The sequence below is a fragment of the Tympanuchus pallidicinctus genome, unplaced genomic scaffold, assembly GCF_026119805.1.
Source record: "Tympanuchus pallidicinctus isolate F22 unplaced genomic scaffold, pur_lepc_1.0 scaffold6, whole genome shotgun sequence".
In the NCBI taxonomy this organism is placed as follows: Eukaryota; Metazoa; Chordata; class Aves; order Galliformes; family Phasianidae; genus Tympanuchus; species Tympanuchus pallidicinctus.
Genome location: NW_026294780.1, coordinates 16,550,412 through 16,567,933, shown reverse-complemented (window position 1 = coordinate 16,567,933; position 17,522 = coordinate 16,550,412). Strand labels below are relative to the sequence as shown.

The window sequence follows — 17,522 nt, the reverse complement described above, 5'->3', positions numbered from 1 at the left end:
AATTTCTTATTAAACATTTTAATGTAAACTTGCAAAAAAGTAACTGAAAGAAGAAAATACACCAACAAAATTATTTGACATTACCTAGTATACTAACTATCATGCTACATATAAATATACATGCAGAACAACTAATTTCTAAACTAATTTCTAGCCCTAATTACAACTGAGGCAAAACACAAAAAGAGACATGAACGAAACCAGTATACTGAACCCACAGGATATTTTTAAAAAAGAAACCTGCTGTTAATATGCTGTGGGAGTCAGTAGGAAGACTATGAAGCTTGTTGAGAAATTATTAGATTTAGCTTCCGCAGCCTTGCATAGCTTTGAAAAAAAAAAAGGAAATACATTACTAGTACTTCATATTTTTCAAGAGTTATTTCTCACTTAAAAACAAATAAATAAACAAGCAGGCAGACTTAAAAAATATTTTATTAAAAAAATATACGTTCAAGTAAATATCTGGAAATTCATTGCACATTACTGAAAAAGCACATGAAACATTTTTGAAATATAAAGTGTAAAAGCCCAGTTACATCATGGTTGATGGTTTAACCTGAACTGTAATGGAAAAAGATATCATTACAGTTAAGTAATTAATTTGTAGTTTAGATATATAGGTAAGTATGAATTTATTAGCACCTCAGTATGAAGTTTGATTTCTATTTTACAGTGTTTATAGAAAGAAACATTGGATCAATGCAATATCCTAAAACCAAAGTGGTACTGAGGTTGCACAGAACTTAATACTAAAACCAATGTAAATAAAGTAAAACAGCACAAAGAAAGTTTATAAATTACTCAGTTATGCACCATACCATACATACATCATATTCTTTTTAAAAATATATGAATCTCATCATCAATAAATAAATAAAGTAAAATTTCCATGAGATAGTTATTGTGTCCATCTTGAACAACAGAGGCAAGCATTGCTCATAGCTAGCAATTCTCTAGATCTCTTCTGAGAGCTGTTGTTGAAGTAAAAGGCTTACACTACTTATCTTGTGGCTTTTACTCTCACCAGCTTTGCATTCCCTTGCTTCCATGACAGTACAGCTACAAGCCTTCCTTCAATTCCAGAAATAGCATTATTCTTCAGCCACAGATTTAAAACACAAAGAAAATTTAAGACTCATAATATCCAGTTCAATTGTGACCAGAAGATTACTTTTAATCTAAGGTTAAAAACCACTTTAAATTAAGAACTGGTTTTCATTCTTTGGGGCTCCTTCCTTAATTGACTCTGTTACCCACAGCTCAGATACAATTTTAAATTTTTTTCCAAACATTCTCCTGAGAGCTTTCAACTCTTTTACTCGGGAATGATCTTCTCCTATAACAACATGGGACACACCTTCCTCAAGAATAGGAACTACTTTTGCACCATAAAAACGGAGCTCCAAAGCTCTAATTGATAGTCTTGTGCCATGGATTTTGGTACTGGGCTTGTTAATAATAGCATAATAGTCCACATAAATAGTGTTTCCTCTGAATATACACAGTTGACAGCTGTTCCATGAATACCGTTCTTCTAACTCAGCAATCAAGTCCAAAGGCATCTTCTTATTATCCTTCACTCTTGAGAACACTTCCTTGAGTTGTGCAACATCTGTATCTGCTGTGTAGCTGTCTCCATAGCAATCATACTCACGAGCAAAATGTTCTCTTGTGTCAGGAGACATGTGAATCATAAAGGCTGGCTGCCAAGGTACCAGCATTTTTGACTGAAAACACTGAAGAAGCCACTCTGCTTTCACCACATCATATTTGTTGGAAGCAATAATGTTTTTAACTCTGACATTCTCAGCTCCTACAATGACACAGTAAGTGTCAGGTCCAGGGTTCTGTACCACACTGCCACCACATTCAGCTATTTTGCTTTCCAGTTCAGACTTGGAGTACCTTCCAGTTCCTGTCATCACACAAAATTCTACATCCTCAAACACACTGGAAATTTTGTTGACATTAGAAAGATCAGGAGCTTTAAACTGTTCAGCTATTCCAATTACCTTCTTCACCTTTGGTACAGTTCTCTTTTTCTTCTCTTGTGGCTCATCATATTCATCAATATATAGGTGCTTGGATGCCAGCTTCCCTTCTGCTCTGCTTCTAAGATGTTCTAGCATGTCCAAAGTCATGCATTCATACCATTCTTTGTCCTCTCTTATTTTTTCAATTCTGGGGAATCTCAGAGTACAGTCAGTTTTGTACATATCACTGTCAACAATCTCAGCTGCCTTGACCTGAACTATGACAGAATTACAAGGCTCAATGTACATTTCAGGTTTTTCAGTGCCACACAAAATGTTACAAGGAGGGTCCTTCCTATTGTAAGGCTTCCAATGTTTAGCCAGTTTCAAACCCAGATCATATAATTCCTTCATAGTGTAGCCAGAGCCAACACGACAAATAGAGTGGAATACAGTAGGTTTTTCATTTGGAGCTGGAGTCTCTGCAATAGCACACAGAAAATGAGACATCATTCCACCACGTGAGCCTTTTCCCCAGTAACCACCAACAATAAGAAGATCTAGCTCATCCATCAGCCCATTGACATATTCCGGCTTGATTTTTAACCAGCCTTCCCCACGTTTGTCAGGCTTGTAGGTGGACATGGGATCTTTTATCATAATGCCTTCCTCTCTGTTATCTATTGCTTCATTTAAAGCATCAATTACTTCTTTTCTTGTCCTGGCACTTTTTTTATGTACAACATGTATCCTGCCTGTTACTGGGGTAAATACATTACTTAAGATCTTGTATCTTTTGCTCAGGGATTCATGACCCAACTTCTGATCATTTATCATTAATACATCAAACACACAGAAGCAGGTCTGCAGATCAGAGTCCTCTACCATTCTTTTGATGTCAAATTTGTTTCCTTTTTGCATAAAGGTTTGCGTTTCAGGATTGTAAGCCATCATTTCACCATCAAGAATGCAATTTTGTATGTCACTTTTAAATACGTTATGAATAAATGGTGTTAATGAGCCATCGAGGGGGGAAGCACCAAACTGCTGAGTATAGTCAAACCCGTTTCTGGAAAAATATTTATACACATCACCATCTTTGTGCATCTGCATACGTTCACCATCCAGTTTAGTTTCTATGTAGAATACCTGGTTATTCATCTGCTTCTCAATTTGCTGGACGTCGGCAATAGCAGCAAGCATTGGTTTAAAGGCAGAAAATAACGTGATAGAAACATCGCTAAGTGATACAGAGGGGTCGTGCAGCTGCCTACAAACTTTTTCCAAATCTGTCGTGACATTGTGTAATTCAGCAGCATCAGGATGAAAAATTGAAAATATCGTTTGTTGACTAACACCAAGTTTTAGATCCTTTATAATCATCCGGATGAGCCACTTTTGCTCAAGTGCTGTGCTTTGGGTAATTAATTGAAGAAGGCTTTTCTTTACCAGTCCCTTGTTTTTAGCAGCATTGTTGTTTGCAATGGCATCCAGCAGTTCATTGACCTGCTCTACAGTCAACCTGCCTCGCTTAGGGCTTCGGGGTTTTAACACAAAGTATGCGATCATTGCAAAGTCTCCAGCATCTCCACGTGAACCGGTGGGCGTTCTGTAATTTAAAAGCTTCACAGCATCCTTTCCATCTTTTGGTAAGTTAAGCAGTTCAATGTAAAGTTTTGCAAGCATGGTTTCCTTAATTCCATACGCCATCCTTTCCCTTTCCAGCTGTGGAAGTATAAGCCGCATAGCAGGATAGAAAGAATCAGTGACATCTTTCTCTTTTTGATGGAGAGCACTGTGGAATTTTCTCCAGGAATCTAAGAAATCCTTGAAGTACTTGGTTTTCTCTGGCCGGGATTTACACGTCTGTATTCGCTCCAGGGTGGAACACAGGTCTGCAAAAGGCACATGCGAGGCCACTGTTCTTTTAGGAGAAAGCTGTGAGGCGGGTGCAGAAGCCATCTGGGTAGGTTTTTTCACTAAACCAGAAAAATACACACGTTTGTAAAGGAAGGAGATGCCAGCACGTTATTCCATCTCGAAAAAACAATAAAATAAATACAGGATGTACCCCTCAGTACACACCCCTGCTGCGGGCAGGCCCACTGCCACCATCACACCGTTGCCACAGTCACGACGAGGCCCGCCCGCCTCTCTCGAGAGCAGAAGCGGAGGAGAAGAGGGCTGGGTGAGACGGAAAGGAACCGCCGCGAGCTGCCGGCCCCAAACAGACTTACTCGGAATCCAGGAAGCGCAAAGCCCGGCACCGCTGCGCTCAGCCTTGCCCCCCTCCCCTACTCCGGAAGGGGCGGAGCAGGGCGGTAGCGCCACCACCGCGCTGCGCCTGCGCAAAGAGCGCTGCTGCGGGGAAACCGCGGCGATGCCACAGCGCCTAGAAGAAAGGAGAAAACGGAAGGAGAAGCGGCGGCTGCGGCGTGACCCGGAAGTGGAAGTGGGCACTGCCTGACCCGGAAGCGGGAGTTACGGCTGTTGCCTTCCTGGCTTGGGAGGAACGGAGTTGAAGTTGCGCTTTGGGGTCGCGCTCGGCTGAGGCTCCGCCGGCGGCGGTCACCGCGGGACGATGAGGCGGGTGGGTCTGATCCCTTCCTGTCTGCCCCGCTGGGAGGCTGGCGCGGTCGGCGGGGGCATCCGGGTCTCCGCCGCGGGAGGCCGTGGACGCGCTGGGAGCCGGCGGCTGTTGTGTGGGTGGACGCGGCTCCGCTCGGCTGACCGCGGGCGTCTGTCCCAACGGCTCTGAGCAGCTCTTCTATGTGCCTTCCTCCCAGCCCCGGGAAAACAGAGGCTGCTACGTGTTTCCCCCCCTCCCCCCCATAGGCCTCATTAGTTTCTGTGTGACGCAGCCCTGTGCGCGGGGGTGTTTGAATAAGGCAGGGCAAGAGATGACGCCTTCTTTCTCCTTAGCGTGTCACGGGAATAGATGGAAAAGACTGAGCAGGCTGTAAAAATGGAAGTAGTATATTTTAAGAGTCCGTACTCACTAGAATGCCAAGGCTCTATGACAGTAACAGCCCTCGTTTTTGCTGTTGCTCTTGTTTCCTTAACACAGTGCCATCATAATTTGGGATATCCTTGTAAGAATCATGAGGATTTGTCAGTTGTGCATGAGCGAAGAGCATAATGGAGGTTAAGAAAATAACATTTTCAATCATGAGCGTGCGCAGCTTCATGCAGAGCTATGGAAGTGTGCTCTGGTAGGAAAAGTGGCTTTCTGGTTCCAGAAAACAGCCCTTAAGTGTCTGATGCTGTATTGTGCACGCTCCACTTTTGGCTCAGGTAGGAGTAGCTGCTTTGTTTCCTGAGAGAGTTCATTGATAAGATTTTTAGAATCAAGAGTGTGCAGTTTTCCCATCGCTGTTAAATTTCTTGTAGGTCTTTTTTTCTGGACTAGTTCTTTCTCTGGATCTGTATTTTGATAGTTGAGGACTCAGTATTTCTACTTACGGAAGCCTTTGGAAGGACTGTGAGTAAATGTTAAACTTGTGTAAAACTTGCCTGGAGGAGGTGGAGCGTAGAGGAAGAAATTATAGTATGATAGAACAGGTATCTTCAGATTTCTCTCTGTATTCTGAAAAAAAGCCTCTTTTTCAAAGCTATGAAGAAATCCTAAGTGCTGCAGTGATTGTTAAAATTTAACATTTTTGAAGCTCTTTGAAGAGATCAGATATGCTGCTGTTCTTAACTCTAAGTGTGTTCATATTCTGACTAAAGATTAAGTTTTGGAGGCACTGTAGATCTACTATGACTTTATTATTACATACTATACATACTTTATGCTATATAATGTATGTAGTCTGAGGCATTTCAGAGTGTTTCTCAAACTACATTATCAAATGATGTTTTCAACTTTATCAGCTCTTTCGTGCAAAAGCTTGAGTATGGTATGTTTGGCTTCATCAGTGAGTCAAGTGCATAACTTCTAAGAGTACTGGCTGTCAGTACTCCTGAAGCTTATTTCAAATAAACAATTAAAAACATTGATTGTGTGTAACGCAAAAAACAATTTTACTCAAAGTTCCCAAATGAAATTGTCTTTCAGGCAGAGATGAAGCACGGAAAATCGTCACATCCAAAGGTAAATGTTTTATAATGTAATTAGCGTGTAAAATAGCTTTTTCAGTAGCAGAAACATAGGAAAAGATCACAAATTTGACTAAGCCTGTGGCAAATACAAGAACAGTTTCATCTGCTGTTCAAAATGGGTGAATAATTGTTCAAAAGTTTTTATGGACTTAGTTGATAATGATATTAACCATTTAAGACTTGCTTTAGAGCACAGCAGAATACCATTTAAACATTTTGGTCATAAAGACAATTTTTTCTCACAGTTTTTATTATTACGATTGATTTATGCTCTGGGTAGTTAGTTAAGTATGAAACGTGTAGCTTATCTGATGAAACACAAAAGTCTGTCAGTGGCAATAATTCCTGAACAATAGATTCAGCGGTGAAGACAGGTAGATAAGACAGCAACTCAGGGCTGCCAAATTTCACTTATGTTTTGAGATGCAATACAATTTGCAGCTTTGTAAACTGAACTGGTCCTTACTGGTCTTTAAACAAGATGCACTGTTTGAAGCACAGCAGCCTTCTGGCTATGTCTTAATTTCAGATAGTTCTTAATGTTAACTTGTGCCACATTTCTGTTCTACAGCAGAAAACTTTACCTAAGAAGAACTTAGTATTTTAAGGCTGTTTTCTGCTTGTTCCTTAAGATCACAAGCATAATCAAAAAAAGCTTTTGCAAAAGCTGGCTTTTCTTATATAGCTTTATCAGAAAGACAGGAGGAAATTTGAATCAATTAGATGATAAACAAAATTCTAATTGTAATCGTGACTCAGAAAAGAGCAGTAGAGCTTTGTTTGTATAGTCTGAAGAAAGTCTAAAGGTAGGTTACATATTTTGAGTGTATGCTTCTAGTATTTGCTGAATTTGGTTTCTGGTATCAAGGTTTGATTTATGAAATCCTGTTGTTTCACATACATATTTTAATAATGTAATAGTTGTTTTGTTGGATGAAGTGTAATAGCACTTCGGTAGTACAGAATTACATTGAGTTCTAGTTACTGGGCACATTGTATTTTCTACTCCAGTAGCAAAGTATAGCAGCAGTATTTCAGTAGTTTAGCACCTTGATAGAATTACCTTATTGAAATAAAAACATGAAGCTATGCAGAAATGAAGCTAACATACTCACAACTGGTTTTATAACTTACCTACTTCCTACTATCAATCCTTAGTGTACATGGAATAGCCATCTACAAAATATCTTATTGTCTTATGTAACATTTTTGACCTTTTTATTAGTCATTTTTATTCGTCTTTTGGGCACATCTTGTTGAGAAAGCTTTTTTGGGCCCTATTTTCTTTCATAAGGAAGCAAAATTGAATTGGAGGTGTAGGAGGAGTGTTTTTATTGTGTTGTTACCAGTGCTACTAATTTTGGTCTTCTAATTCATTGTAGGAAATGTTTGTCCACTTAGAGAATCACAGAATGGTCGAAGTTGCAAAGAACCATTTGGGATCATCTAGTCTATCCCCAGTGCACCAAGCAGGGTCACCTAGAACACATTGTTCAGGAGATCACATCCAGGCAGGTTTTGAATATCTCCAGAGTAGCAGATGCCATAAACTCTGTGGACAGCCCGTCCCAATGCTCTGTCTCTTTCAAAGTAAACAAGTTTTTCCTCATGTGCAGTTGGAACTTCCTGTGTTTCAGTTTGAGTCCGTTGCCTCTTGTCATGTTGTCAGGCACCACGGAAAATACCCTAAACTCATTCTGTTGATATCCTCTCTTAAGATATTTGTATACATTAATAAGATCCCCTCTCAGTCTTCTCTGGGCAAAATAGGCCTTGTTCACTCGGCCTTTCCTTGTAGGAGAGATACTCTAGCCCTTTAATCAGCTTTGTAGCCCTCTTCTGGGCTTGCTGGGGCTCCATGCCTTTACTGGAGAGCCCAGAATTGCACACAGTACTCCAGTTGTGGCCTCACCAGGGCTGAGTAGAGGGAAAAGAGAACCTCCCTCAGCCTGCTGGCAACACTCTTTCTAATGAACCCCAGGATCTCATTGGCCTTGACCACAGAGACACACTGCTGGCTCATGATCAGCCTGCTGTCCACCAGGACTCCCTGGTCCTTCTGTGCAGAGCTGCATTCCATTAGGTTGGCCTCCAGCCTGTACCAGTACACGGGTTCCTCCTCCCAATGTATAGGATCCAGCTTTTGCCCTTAATTGAATATCATGATGGTCTTCTTCCCTCAACTGTCCAGCTTATTCAGGTCTCTCTGAATGGCAGTGCAGTTCTGTGGTGTATCTGCCTCTTCAACCAATTTGGTATCAGCAAACTTGATGAGGGTGTGCTCTCTGCTTTCATGTGCCTTGATGAATAAGTTGAATGCAACAGATTCCTGGGGGACACCAACAGGTACAGGCCTCCAGCCAGACTCAGTGCCACTGATCACAGCACTGAGCTCCAGTCAACCAGTTCTTAATCCACCTTACTGTCCATTCATCTAACCCATGTTTTCTGAGCTTACCTATGACAAAAGAAAGTTCTGTTAGAAATGGAAATACCTAATATCCTCTGTCCTAAATTGTCTGTTTTCAGGCAACATCTGTGCATACATGAATGTGGATACTGAATATGAATTCATAAATAATATAAGAAAACTGAGTTGGAATAGTTGTTCTCTAAGCTATTTCTTATTTCTTCACTTCTGCACGTTTGGAGTAGATAGAATGTGTAAAAACTTTTTCACATTGCACTTGATAAATGTGCAAATATTAAGGTGTAACAGATTTGTTTCTGATTTACTTGTAATAATTGCATAAAAGATGGCAGTTTTTCCTGGACTTTTTGCATGCTTATCTGGGGAGTGGCTTATAGAGGTGACATTTTTCAGCCTGATCCACAGAATTTAATCCTTTATTTTAGGACGTCACTGTCATCTTATGCTTTGTATGTTTATGATGTGTCTTTTCTTTTTGGACTTACCAACAGTTGTGCTTTTCATCGGTCAGGGTAGCATAACATAGGTAGCTACTGTTCTCAGTGGTCTTGTATGATGACAATTGTGCCATTTAGCTACAGATTCAGTATGGCTTACAGACCTGAGAGCATACAGCTGTCTTTATAAATCAGAACTAAGAAAAAAAAAATAGCAAAATGTGTTATAAATGTAAGCACCATGTGGTATCTTGTTGTAATGGAGTTTCTTTCTTCTGATAGGTTGATGTGTTACTCTGTGTTGCACAACCTTGATCAACTGTGATTACAACAACTAAACAATAGCTGTCCCTACGTGTGTGCTGTTAGCCTTGATTGGTTGCAGAGTGAAGTACATAGGCTTACTGAATGTTCCTCTTAACATTACTTAATCAGTAGCAGAGTAGAAAGAACAGCTATTTTTGTTTGTGTTCCCTGGATTCTAGAATTACTTACAAGAACTTTTGACAAACCAAAGTGTATGTTTTCTGTTGTGGACAGCAGGGATAAATGAAGGAAAATGCAGGTTGAGGTTCCAGTAAATTAATTTTTAGTGCTACTGTTAGATATTGCCCGTTGAGATTCTGTAATTGGGATTTAGGATTATTTTAAAGCCTTTTTCTTATGTTTGCTTTTCTACTTGTTACTCAGATCTGAATGTTTTCCAAAAATTGGAAGGGGTTTTCCCATCAAGTAAAATGTTTATGCTTTTGTGTAATGATGTACAACAAGGCCTTCATATTTCCAGAAGATTAAAGAGATTCTTTTTTCTCTTATATTTATATTTCTCTTTGGATTTTTTTATAGGATTTACTTGAAGTAGAAGATCACTGACTACTACAATGGAAAAGTCACGGATGCTTTGGACCTTTGTTGAAAGATGGCTACTAGCTTTGGCTTCCTGGTCTTGGGGTCTCTGCCGTATTTCTCTTTTACCTTTGATAGTAACTTTCCACTTGTATGGAGGCATCATACTACTCTTACTAATATTTGTGTCAATAGCAGGTATATTATATAAATTCCAGGATATGCTGCTTTACTTTCCTGAACAGCCCTCTTCATCACGCCTTTATGTTCCTATGCCTACTGGTATACCACATGAAAACATCTTCATCAAAACCAAAGATGGAGTTCTTCTCAATCTTATTCTGCTGAGATACACGGGGGACAATGCAGCATATTCTCCAACCATCATTTACTTTCATGGGAATGCAGGCAACATTGGCCACAGGTTGCCAAATGCTTTGTTAATGCTAGTAAACCTGAAAGTAAACTTAATCCTAGTTGATTATAGAGGGTATGGAAAAAGTGAAGGAGAAGCAAGTGAAGAAGGCCTGTACATAGATTCTGAGGCTGTGTTAGACTATGTGATGACTCGGTCTGATCTTGATAAAACAAAAATTTTTCTCTTTGGCCGTTCCTTAGGGGGAGCAGTAGCTATTCATTTAGCATCTGAAAATTCCCATAGGATATCTGCCATCATGGTTGAGAACACCTTTCTTAGCATCCCACACATGGCCAGCACTTTGTTTTCTTTCTTTCCAATGAGATACCTTCCTTTATGGTGCTACAAAAATAAGTTTTTGTCCTACAGAAAAATCTCTCAGTGCAGAATGCCTTCGCTCTTCATCTCTGGGTTGTCTGACCAGTTAATTCCACCAGTTATGATGAAGCAACTTTATGAATTATCCCCAGCTCGGACTAAGAGATTGGCAATTTTTCCTGATGGAACTCATAATGACACTTGGCAGTGCCAGGGATATTTCACTGCACTCGAACAGTTCATCAAAGATGTAATAAAGAGTCATTCCTCTGAAGAAATGGCAAAAACATCATCTAATGTAACAATAATATAACTGATATTCTTCTTTGGTGTAGGGCTATACCTGCACTGTGTCTTGGTTTGTGAGAAGTGGTAAAAGAATGCCCATTTTTAAATGTATGTCATGTCTGTACTTGCCTGAAGAGTGAAATTAAACTTTGAAAGGTCTGATGCTTTATTAAGATGTTCCAGATAACTTTTACATTTGCAGCATTGTAAATGAACCATTTTATGTCTTTCTCATACTTTTTTGATATCTGTCCAAATACTCCATTTGTTTGATATGTACAACAGTTGCTATTAAAAGAAAAAAAAAAAAAAAAAACTTGCTACAAGAATAGTACAGAACATGTTAGTTTAGAACAATGGGAGGCTTCACTGCTGTATGTGTGAGCTTTATGGACAGTCATGGTTAGCTCAATGATTTGTTGTTTCTTCTGGAGTTTATTTAAATTGTGCCATGCATGAGATAGTTTTATTCCTTGAAATTTTATATTATGCAAGGTGGGAAGTCTTTTAATGTGCTAAATAATGTACAATAACATTAATGATAGTGTATACTCACAAGTATACCATCCTTCATTATTTTTTTTTAAAACAGTTATACATACACATTTATATATATATATTTCAAACTGCAATTGAAGAGGAAATGACATTTTCCCTGTTCTCAGTTTACTGTTTGTATTATAGTATGGCCCACTTTTAATTATAAAGTTGTAAGTGGCTGAATATGATGGCTGGTGGATTTTGCCCAGGCAGTTTCTTCGTAAAAGATAGAGGTAACACTCAAAAAGAGAGCAGTATGATTTGACTTCTAAAGGTCCTCTCCAACTAAATCTCTCATCTGTTTGCCTGAAAGTTAGTGTTGGTGTTGTCAGCCCATATACCTGAGGTAGGATTTCCTAAGGCGGAGTGGTCAGTGTGATGGAAGGGAGCATCACGCAAGTTACCTATTTGTGTTTGGTTTTAAATATCCGTGCCCTTTGTTTCTTTTGGAGGTATAAATAAATCTAAATAAATACCAGTGATTACAGTTGGGGAGTAACATAGACTGGCATTACAGTAAGAGTAATAAAAATGAGCAGCACGTTAACAGCTATAAGATTAGTTGGAGAACATTAATACTCTCTTGCTTATAAAACAAATTTAATTTTTTTTTGCACTTCTGTCACGTGGTGTGAAAGTAGCCTATGCATAGGCAGTAGAACTGAGTTTTCTTTAGTTATACTGGAATTTTTTAGGATCATATCATATCAGAGCCAGCAATGCTCTGAATGAGCGTGATTCTGACTCGATGTTAGGTTTTGGCTTTTTCCAAGTAATCTTTCCAAACTTGCATGGTATTAGTTCAGTTTAATGGGGTGTGTTGTGTAAATTATTCTATAGATTGAACTGCCCATCTGCTGCAGCTGAGAGTTTGCCTCTTCAATTTTTATGGGAAGAGCTGTGGAAAAGTCTTCCACCAACACCAAACCTGTACAATTTCCCTTGAGGTTGAAATTTTTAAATAAAATTATTTTTTCACCATGATGCTGTGATTCAGAAAAGCATCAGAATATTTTAAGCTTGAGCATAAGTTCTTTTGTTGAATAAAACTGCTTTCCTGAACTAGTACTTCAGTAGTTATGCCTCCAATTTTTTACATGGAATTAGTTATTATGTGGACATGCATGTTGTCAAGATTACAGATAATGATACTTATTTTATTATAAACACTTCAATATCATCCTTTCTATTTTTTTTTTTTTCTTTTTTAAACAAGCATACATACCAGAATTTGCTTCTAACTCTGGTAAGTATATTTTGTCATTCTATTACTAAGATCCATTCAGAAATGGTTGAAGAAGGTGTAGACGCTTTTGAACCTGAAGACTTAAAATCATTGTAGACCAAGTATAGCTTAGAACTTGACAAACCATGTCCTCAAATGTACAATGGTCTTCTTTTTTCAGAGATTTTTGAAGAAAAGATTTTGGTGCCATTTGATTTGGGTGGACTGAGGAGCATTCTCTTTTTGTGGTGTTTTAAAAAACAGTGCTGGTTCTTCTGTCACCCATGATATATTGCTTCAGTTATTTCATAATACTTTTGAATTAAGGTGGAGGGATAAGGGAGAAAGAAAAATAAGTGGATATGTACTGCTTTTTTCTGAAAACAAGTGATAAAGCCAAAAGAAAAGAAAAAAATTACTGGAAGACTAAATACAGATAAATAGTTGTTTCAAAAGTTGTCATAGCTTGCCATTAAACACTATTGTATTTGTCATTATATGTGAATTTCCTAAGTAAAGATTCTGTTCCACTTTGCACAGATCAAATAGGCAGGCAAAAACATCAACCCAGAACACCTCCATTTCCCTTCCAGCCTTCTGGATTATGTGGCATTTCCATACAAATGAATATTCTCGTTTGGGCCCACAGTTAACGTCAATGTCATTTGTGTGGCCTTGGGTTATAGTAAAGAGGAGCTGTTCATAGTGCACTGTATTTAAACCTTACTTTTTATTATCAAGCCATATCTTTTCACCATAGTGTCTGCAGGACATAAAGATATCTGGTTTTACAAATACCGAGAAGATGCAGTCATCATATATGCATACTTAATGTATTCCACTTTCCGTATGAGGAAGAAGCAAAAATGGGCTTAATACATCGGACACATCCACATGCAGATGAATGCCTATTACCATTCTGTTTTTCATTGCATTGGCTATGAAAGCCACTGAAAGAAGACAGGAAGAAAGTAGTTATGCAAATATTCAAATGCTGTAAATATGATCTGAGGGAAAAGAAAGAAGAATCTTGTAGCTTGACAAAACAGGACTTGCTTTGTTTTGTGGTCTGTATGATGGCAACTCATGGTCGTCTTCTGTGGAAAGCCATTTTCAGACAGTACATTGCAAGAATCATAGTAATAATTTCATATTGCCAAAAATTCTTAAGATACTATTGCATTTATTGCACTTAATTCCATTATATGTTTTCCCATACCAATTCTCTGTTTGTGTATAAATGTTTCCCAAGTGATTGTTGTATGTGTATATATATGTTTCTAGTTTGAGAAGAGGAAGTTGATTTATTTTCACAGATTTGTAAGAAAGCCTTTCACATTGAATATGTTCATTAAAGGAATTGTCCCTTTTATAAGAGGAACTTTGTTTAAAAAAAAAAAAAGGAAAAAAAAAAGTCCAGGGGTGGAGGAGGAATGGTGGAGTGATGGAGCTGTAGAGTCCATGTAAGGAATCATCTAGTACAAGACCTTGTGTGTTTGGTATTAATTAGTGGAAATACTTGAGGCTTCCTGCTGACCCAAGTTTACATTCCTGGTATTTGCTTCTGAACTGTGAAATGCAGAGATAAGCTATGGTTTGAGATGGGAATGAAAGAAAAAGGTAAACTGATAAAACTGCCCTCATGTCCATTTCTCAGGTAAAATTAGAAATATAGCACAAATGCATTTGGTAGGTTATGGACAATCTCTCAGATGAAGGGCAAATGGCTTAACTATTTATATAGAATATGCATATCAGCATCTCTTAGCTAATCATTTGTGTCACCTTGAATGTTCCTAGTGAAGTATACAAGGCTGAATACCAAGGTATGTTCTCCTATTAGCAAAAAGATGCAGACGTACCTCCATTTCTATTCCATAATTTAATTATTGAAAGGCCTATTTTTATTTTGTTAATAACAAGTGATTTTCCTAAGGATACATCTGTCAAATGCAAAAGCAGTGCCTCCTGCACTGGTGGGATCAGCCTGGTGTATCCCACTGAGAATAATTTACAGTGCCATCCTGCTTGTATAATTCAGAGTAGAATCCTGCAGAAGTGTAGATAGAGAAAGCATATTCAAGTTCTAAACAACACTCATGTTTTGAATTCAGGAATAGTCATTTGAATAAATGATTCAAGCTCTCTTATTTGATTTTTCTTTAGTGTATAGTTAATGGAAAAATGTCATAATAAAATATTCTTAAGTTTTGTAGATGAAGCATAAATGTTATTGTATATGTGCTAATTGTGGCAAAGTTTTACATTCTCATTCTAGTCTGGTTTTTACAATAAAATTAATTTTACAAAAACCACTTTTCTATTTTTATGTACTGACATATGCAATAAATTGATACATTAAAAGTGCTGTTGATGTCTTGTTCTAGTTTGTGACCTGTCTTCAGTATGAGTACAGGGTAATTTTGTATGCCTGGTCAGGGTATCATTTTCAGCTGCCAGGGCACATGAAATAGTCATCTCTGTTGTTAGAGGTGACATTTGTGAAAAGTTATTACAGATAGGAGGGAAGATAAATTAACTGTCTATTTCTAAGCTTTGTCACATTTTTGCTTTCACAAAGCATTAGTAAGTAAATAAAACTGATGGTAGCCCTTCATGGCTTTCTGTCACTTTTTGCCTTTCAGGACTTCTTTTTTATCTGGAGAGCTGAGAGTTGGTCTGAACACGTCGCCTAGGAAATATTTTTCATTGTGTTTCTCCTTATTGTTAGTGAGCATTAATGAGCATTAAATCCTTTGCTGGACCCTTTTCAAGGTCTTAGTTTTAGACTTTTTAAAGAGTTCTCTTTCTGTAAGCAGATAAGAAAAATAAACTGAGTATTTTCTGGAAGTGTGCTGAAAACATTAGTGTGATTCATTTGTTATGGTTCCACTTGAGTGGGGACAGAATAACTCTCCTCTGTCTTGAAGAATGGCAGTTTTCTTTCCTCTGAAAATAATGCAGAGTAAGAGCAGCCCTGTTTTTAATGCATTACAGAGCTTGGTTTCACTCGTAACAGTGAGCTTAGGATAGACAGTATTTTTGTATTAAGTGATGAGCTGAACAATGCTATGCTGCAAAGGCACAGTAACTGTTGTAGCCCAAGTTCCAGAGAGATGTTTCTGCTAGTTTTGACAAGCAGCTAGGAAGCAGATTTTGCTGCTTGAAGATGGAAAGAAAGGAAGTTCTACAGCTGTTCTGCATTATGCTTACGTCTGGTGTGGGGTAATTATTTACAAGAAGGCAAAGTAAAAGGTCAGGCAGAATATTGTCCCTTTCAGTCCTTGAGGATTCAGGATCAGTGTAGCAAATAGATGCAGCTATGGAGAAATGCTGTGATTTGAAAATATTTGGATTCCCATCCTGTTCCATCTATTAAGCGTCCACAAATTTAATCAGCAGAATAGCAACCATTCCCATGTGAAGGGCCATGGCTCTCTGTTTACTTTGCTGCCATACAGATGCATTTCTAGCCCATCTGTGTAAAATCTGTCAAGTTGCATAGTGTCAAAGGGCTGGAGATACACTCCGTGTTGCTAGTTACCCAAACCAGTGAGCCTACAAGACAAGTGAGCTACAGCTGTATGACAGAGCTCCTTTTGCTCCGTGCAGTAAGAAAGAATTACTATAGCATCATGGGGGGAGCGGGTGAGGAGGAGTTAAGGTGCTATAGTATATAATTGTGTGTGCTTTGGTTTTTTTGAGGTTTTTTTTTTTTTTTTGCTGGTTTTTTTTCTTCTTTTTAATTATATATTTGATTTTATTCTATTCTCTGTTCTGTTGCGTATTTTAAGAGACACCCATAAGAATTGCTTTTCCTTTCTGTTATGTTTCCTACCCTCTTTGAAAGCACTGTAATAGCCTTGCAAATAGTAACGATGGTTGCAAGTCAGTTGAATGTTCGCTTTGTGTAATGTGCGTACCAGATTTGGATCAAAATTGTTTAGGTGTGTAGAAAAATAGTCTTAGGTGAGGCGTAAATCAAGTGTGGCATATTTGAAATGTATGGAGATACATTTGCAAAGACAAAAGGATATTCTTGTTTCAGAAAATTATCTCATGGCTTTTTTTTTCTTGTAAGCAGTTAATATATCAGATAAGATTTAAAACATTTGCATAACACATCCTCTACTTGTAATGTATTCAATAGTTTCCTAAGCTTTAATTGAGTGTAAATACTCAGCCACACGTAAATCCTGGCTGATAGCTGGAGGAACTTAGTAAGTGTCCTTAAAGATAATGTATGCTGTTTCAGATTGCTGTCTATAAACGATCTTAATGCAGATAACTGTAACAGCAGAAAGCTGTCCTACAGGATTTATTCTAATCTCCGCAATAGTTGACCCTTTCCTCCGTCATCAGAAAGGACTTGAAATGCATATGCTTTGCTTATTCTGTACTCTATCTGTTCAGTCCTGTCTTCTGTAGTATGGCAAGTACTGTAGTTGGTCTCTTTTTGCAATAGCCCCAGGGACCAGTTCTATTTTGTGGCTGTTTCAGAAGTATATTGGACCTCTATTAAGAAATGTACTCTTAATATGATCACTGATATTGGCTGGATCTCTATGCTGTATCTGTACAACCTCCCTGTTAGAAACAGAACATTTAATGAAATTTCTTTTTAAGTATTTTAAGTATTTAAACATTTAAGTAATAATTTTAAGTAAATTTTCATTTCTTCAATAAGCTTTTTCTTTTCTTTTTTTCTTTCTTTTTTTTCTTTTAAATCCAGGTCTTCTTATTCAAATCATCTGCTTCTCTTTTTTACATTAAACTTCATTATCAGATTTTCTTCCCTCTCAAAGCAGAAGATGCTTTTTGTGGTTAAAGTACAGTGTTGGATTTCAGGAAATCAAGGGTTCAGTTTCTGGTTCAACCACAAATTTCCTGTGCGATTACTCACTATCTCTGCTTTGGTTCCCCACTGATGTAGTGATGATGT

General features: G+C 38.1%; 2 protein-coding genes across 7 annotated transcripts; one reads left to right on the top strand and one right to left on the bottom strand.

Moving 5' to 3' along the window:
- Window positions 1-417: 417 nt before the first annotated feature.
- On the bottom strand, window positions 418-4,332 carry LIG4 (DNA ligase 4). Of its 4 annotated transcripts, none has more exons than XM_052705876.1 (2): window positions 4,062-4,332; window positions 418-3,955 (listed from the first exon to the last, which is right to left on the bottom strand). In XM_052705876.1, exon 2 carries the CDS (start codon window positions 3,936-3,938, stop codon window positions 1,200-1,202), a length of 2,739 nt encoding a protein of 912 aa, XP_052561836.1. In that variant the 5' UTR covers window positions 3,939-3,955; window positions 4,062-4,332; the 3' UTR covers window positions 418-1,199. The 4 variants fall into 4 exon arrangements, with proteins under 4 accessions (XP_052561836.1, XP_052561837.1, XP_052561838.1 ...); XM_052705877.1 differs by having other exon boundaries at window positions 418-4,013; window positions 4,097-4,332; XM_052705878.1 differs by having other exon boundaries at window positions 418-4,013; window positions 4,214-4,332.
- An 86-nt stretch (window positions 4,333-4,418) lies between these two features.
- Window positions 4,419-13,996, top strand: ABHD13 (abhydrolase domain containing 13). Of its 3 annotated transcripts, none has more exons than XM_052664448.1 (3): window positions 4,419-4,566; window positions 6,034-6,069; window positions 9,792-13,996. In XM_052664448.1, the coding sequence occupies exon 3, from the start codon at window positions 9,827-9,829 to the stop codon at window positions 10,838-10,840; it is 1,014 nt and encodes a 337-aa protein (XP_052520408.1). In that variant the 5' UTR covers window positions 4,419-4,566; window positions 6,034-6,069; window positions 9,792-9,826; the 3' UTR covers window positions 10,841-13,996. The 3 variants fall into 3 exon arrangements, with proteins under 3 accessions (XP_052520408.1, XP_052520410.1, XP_052520409.1); XM_052664449.1 differs by lacking the exon at window positions 4,419-4,566 and adding an exon at window positions 4,832-5,457; XM_052664450.1 differs by lacking the exon at window positions 6,034-6,069.
- Window positions 13,997-17,522: the final 3,526 nt, after the last annotated feature.

What these genes read in the sequence shown, in the direction of transcription:
- ABHD13 (XM_052664450.1), top strand. Translation starts at nt 9,827, where the DNA reads ATGGAAAAGTCACGGATGCTTTGGACCTTTGTTGAAAGATGGCTACTA.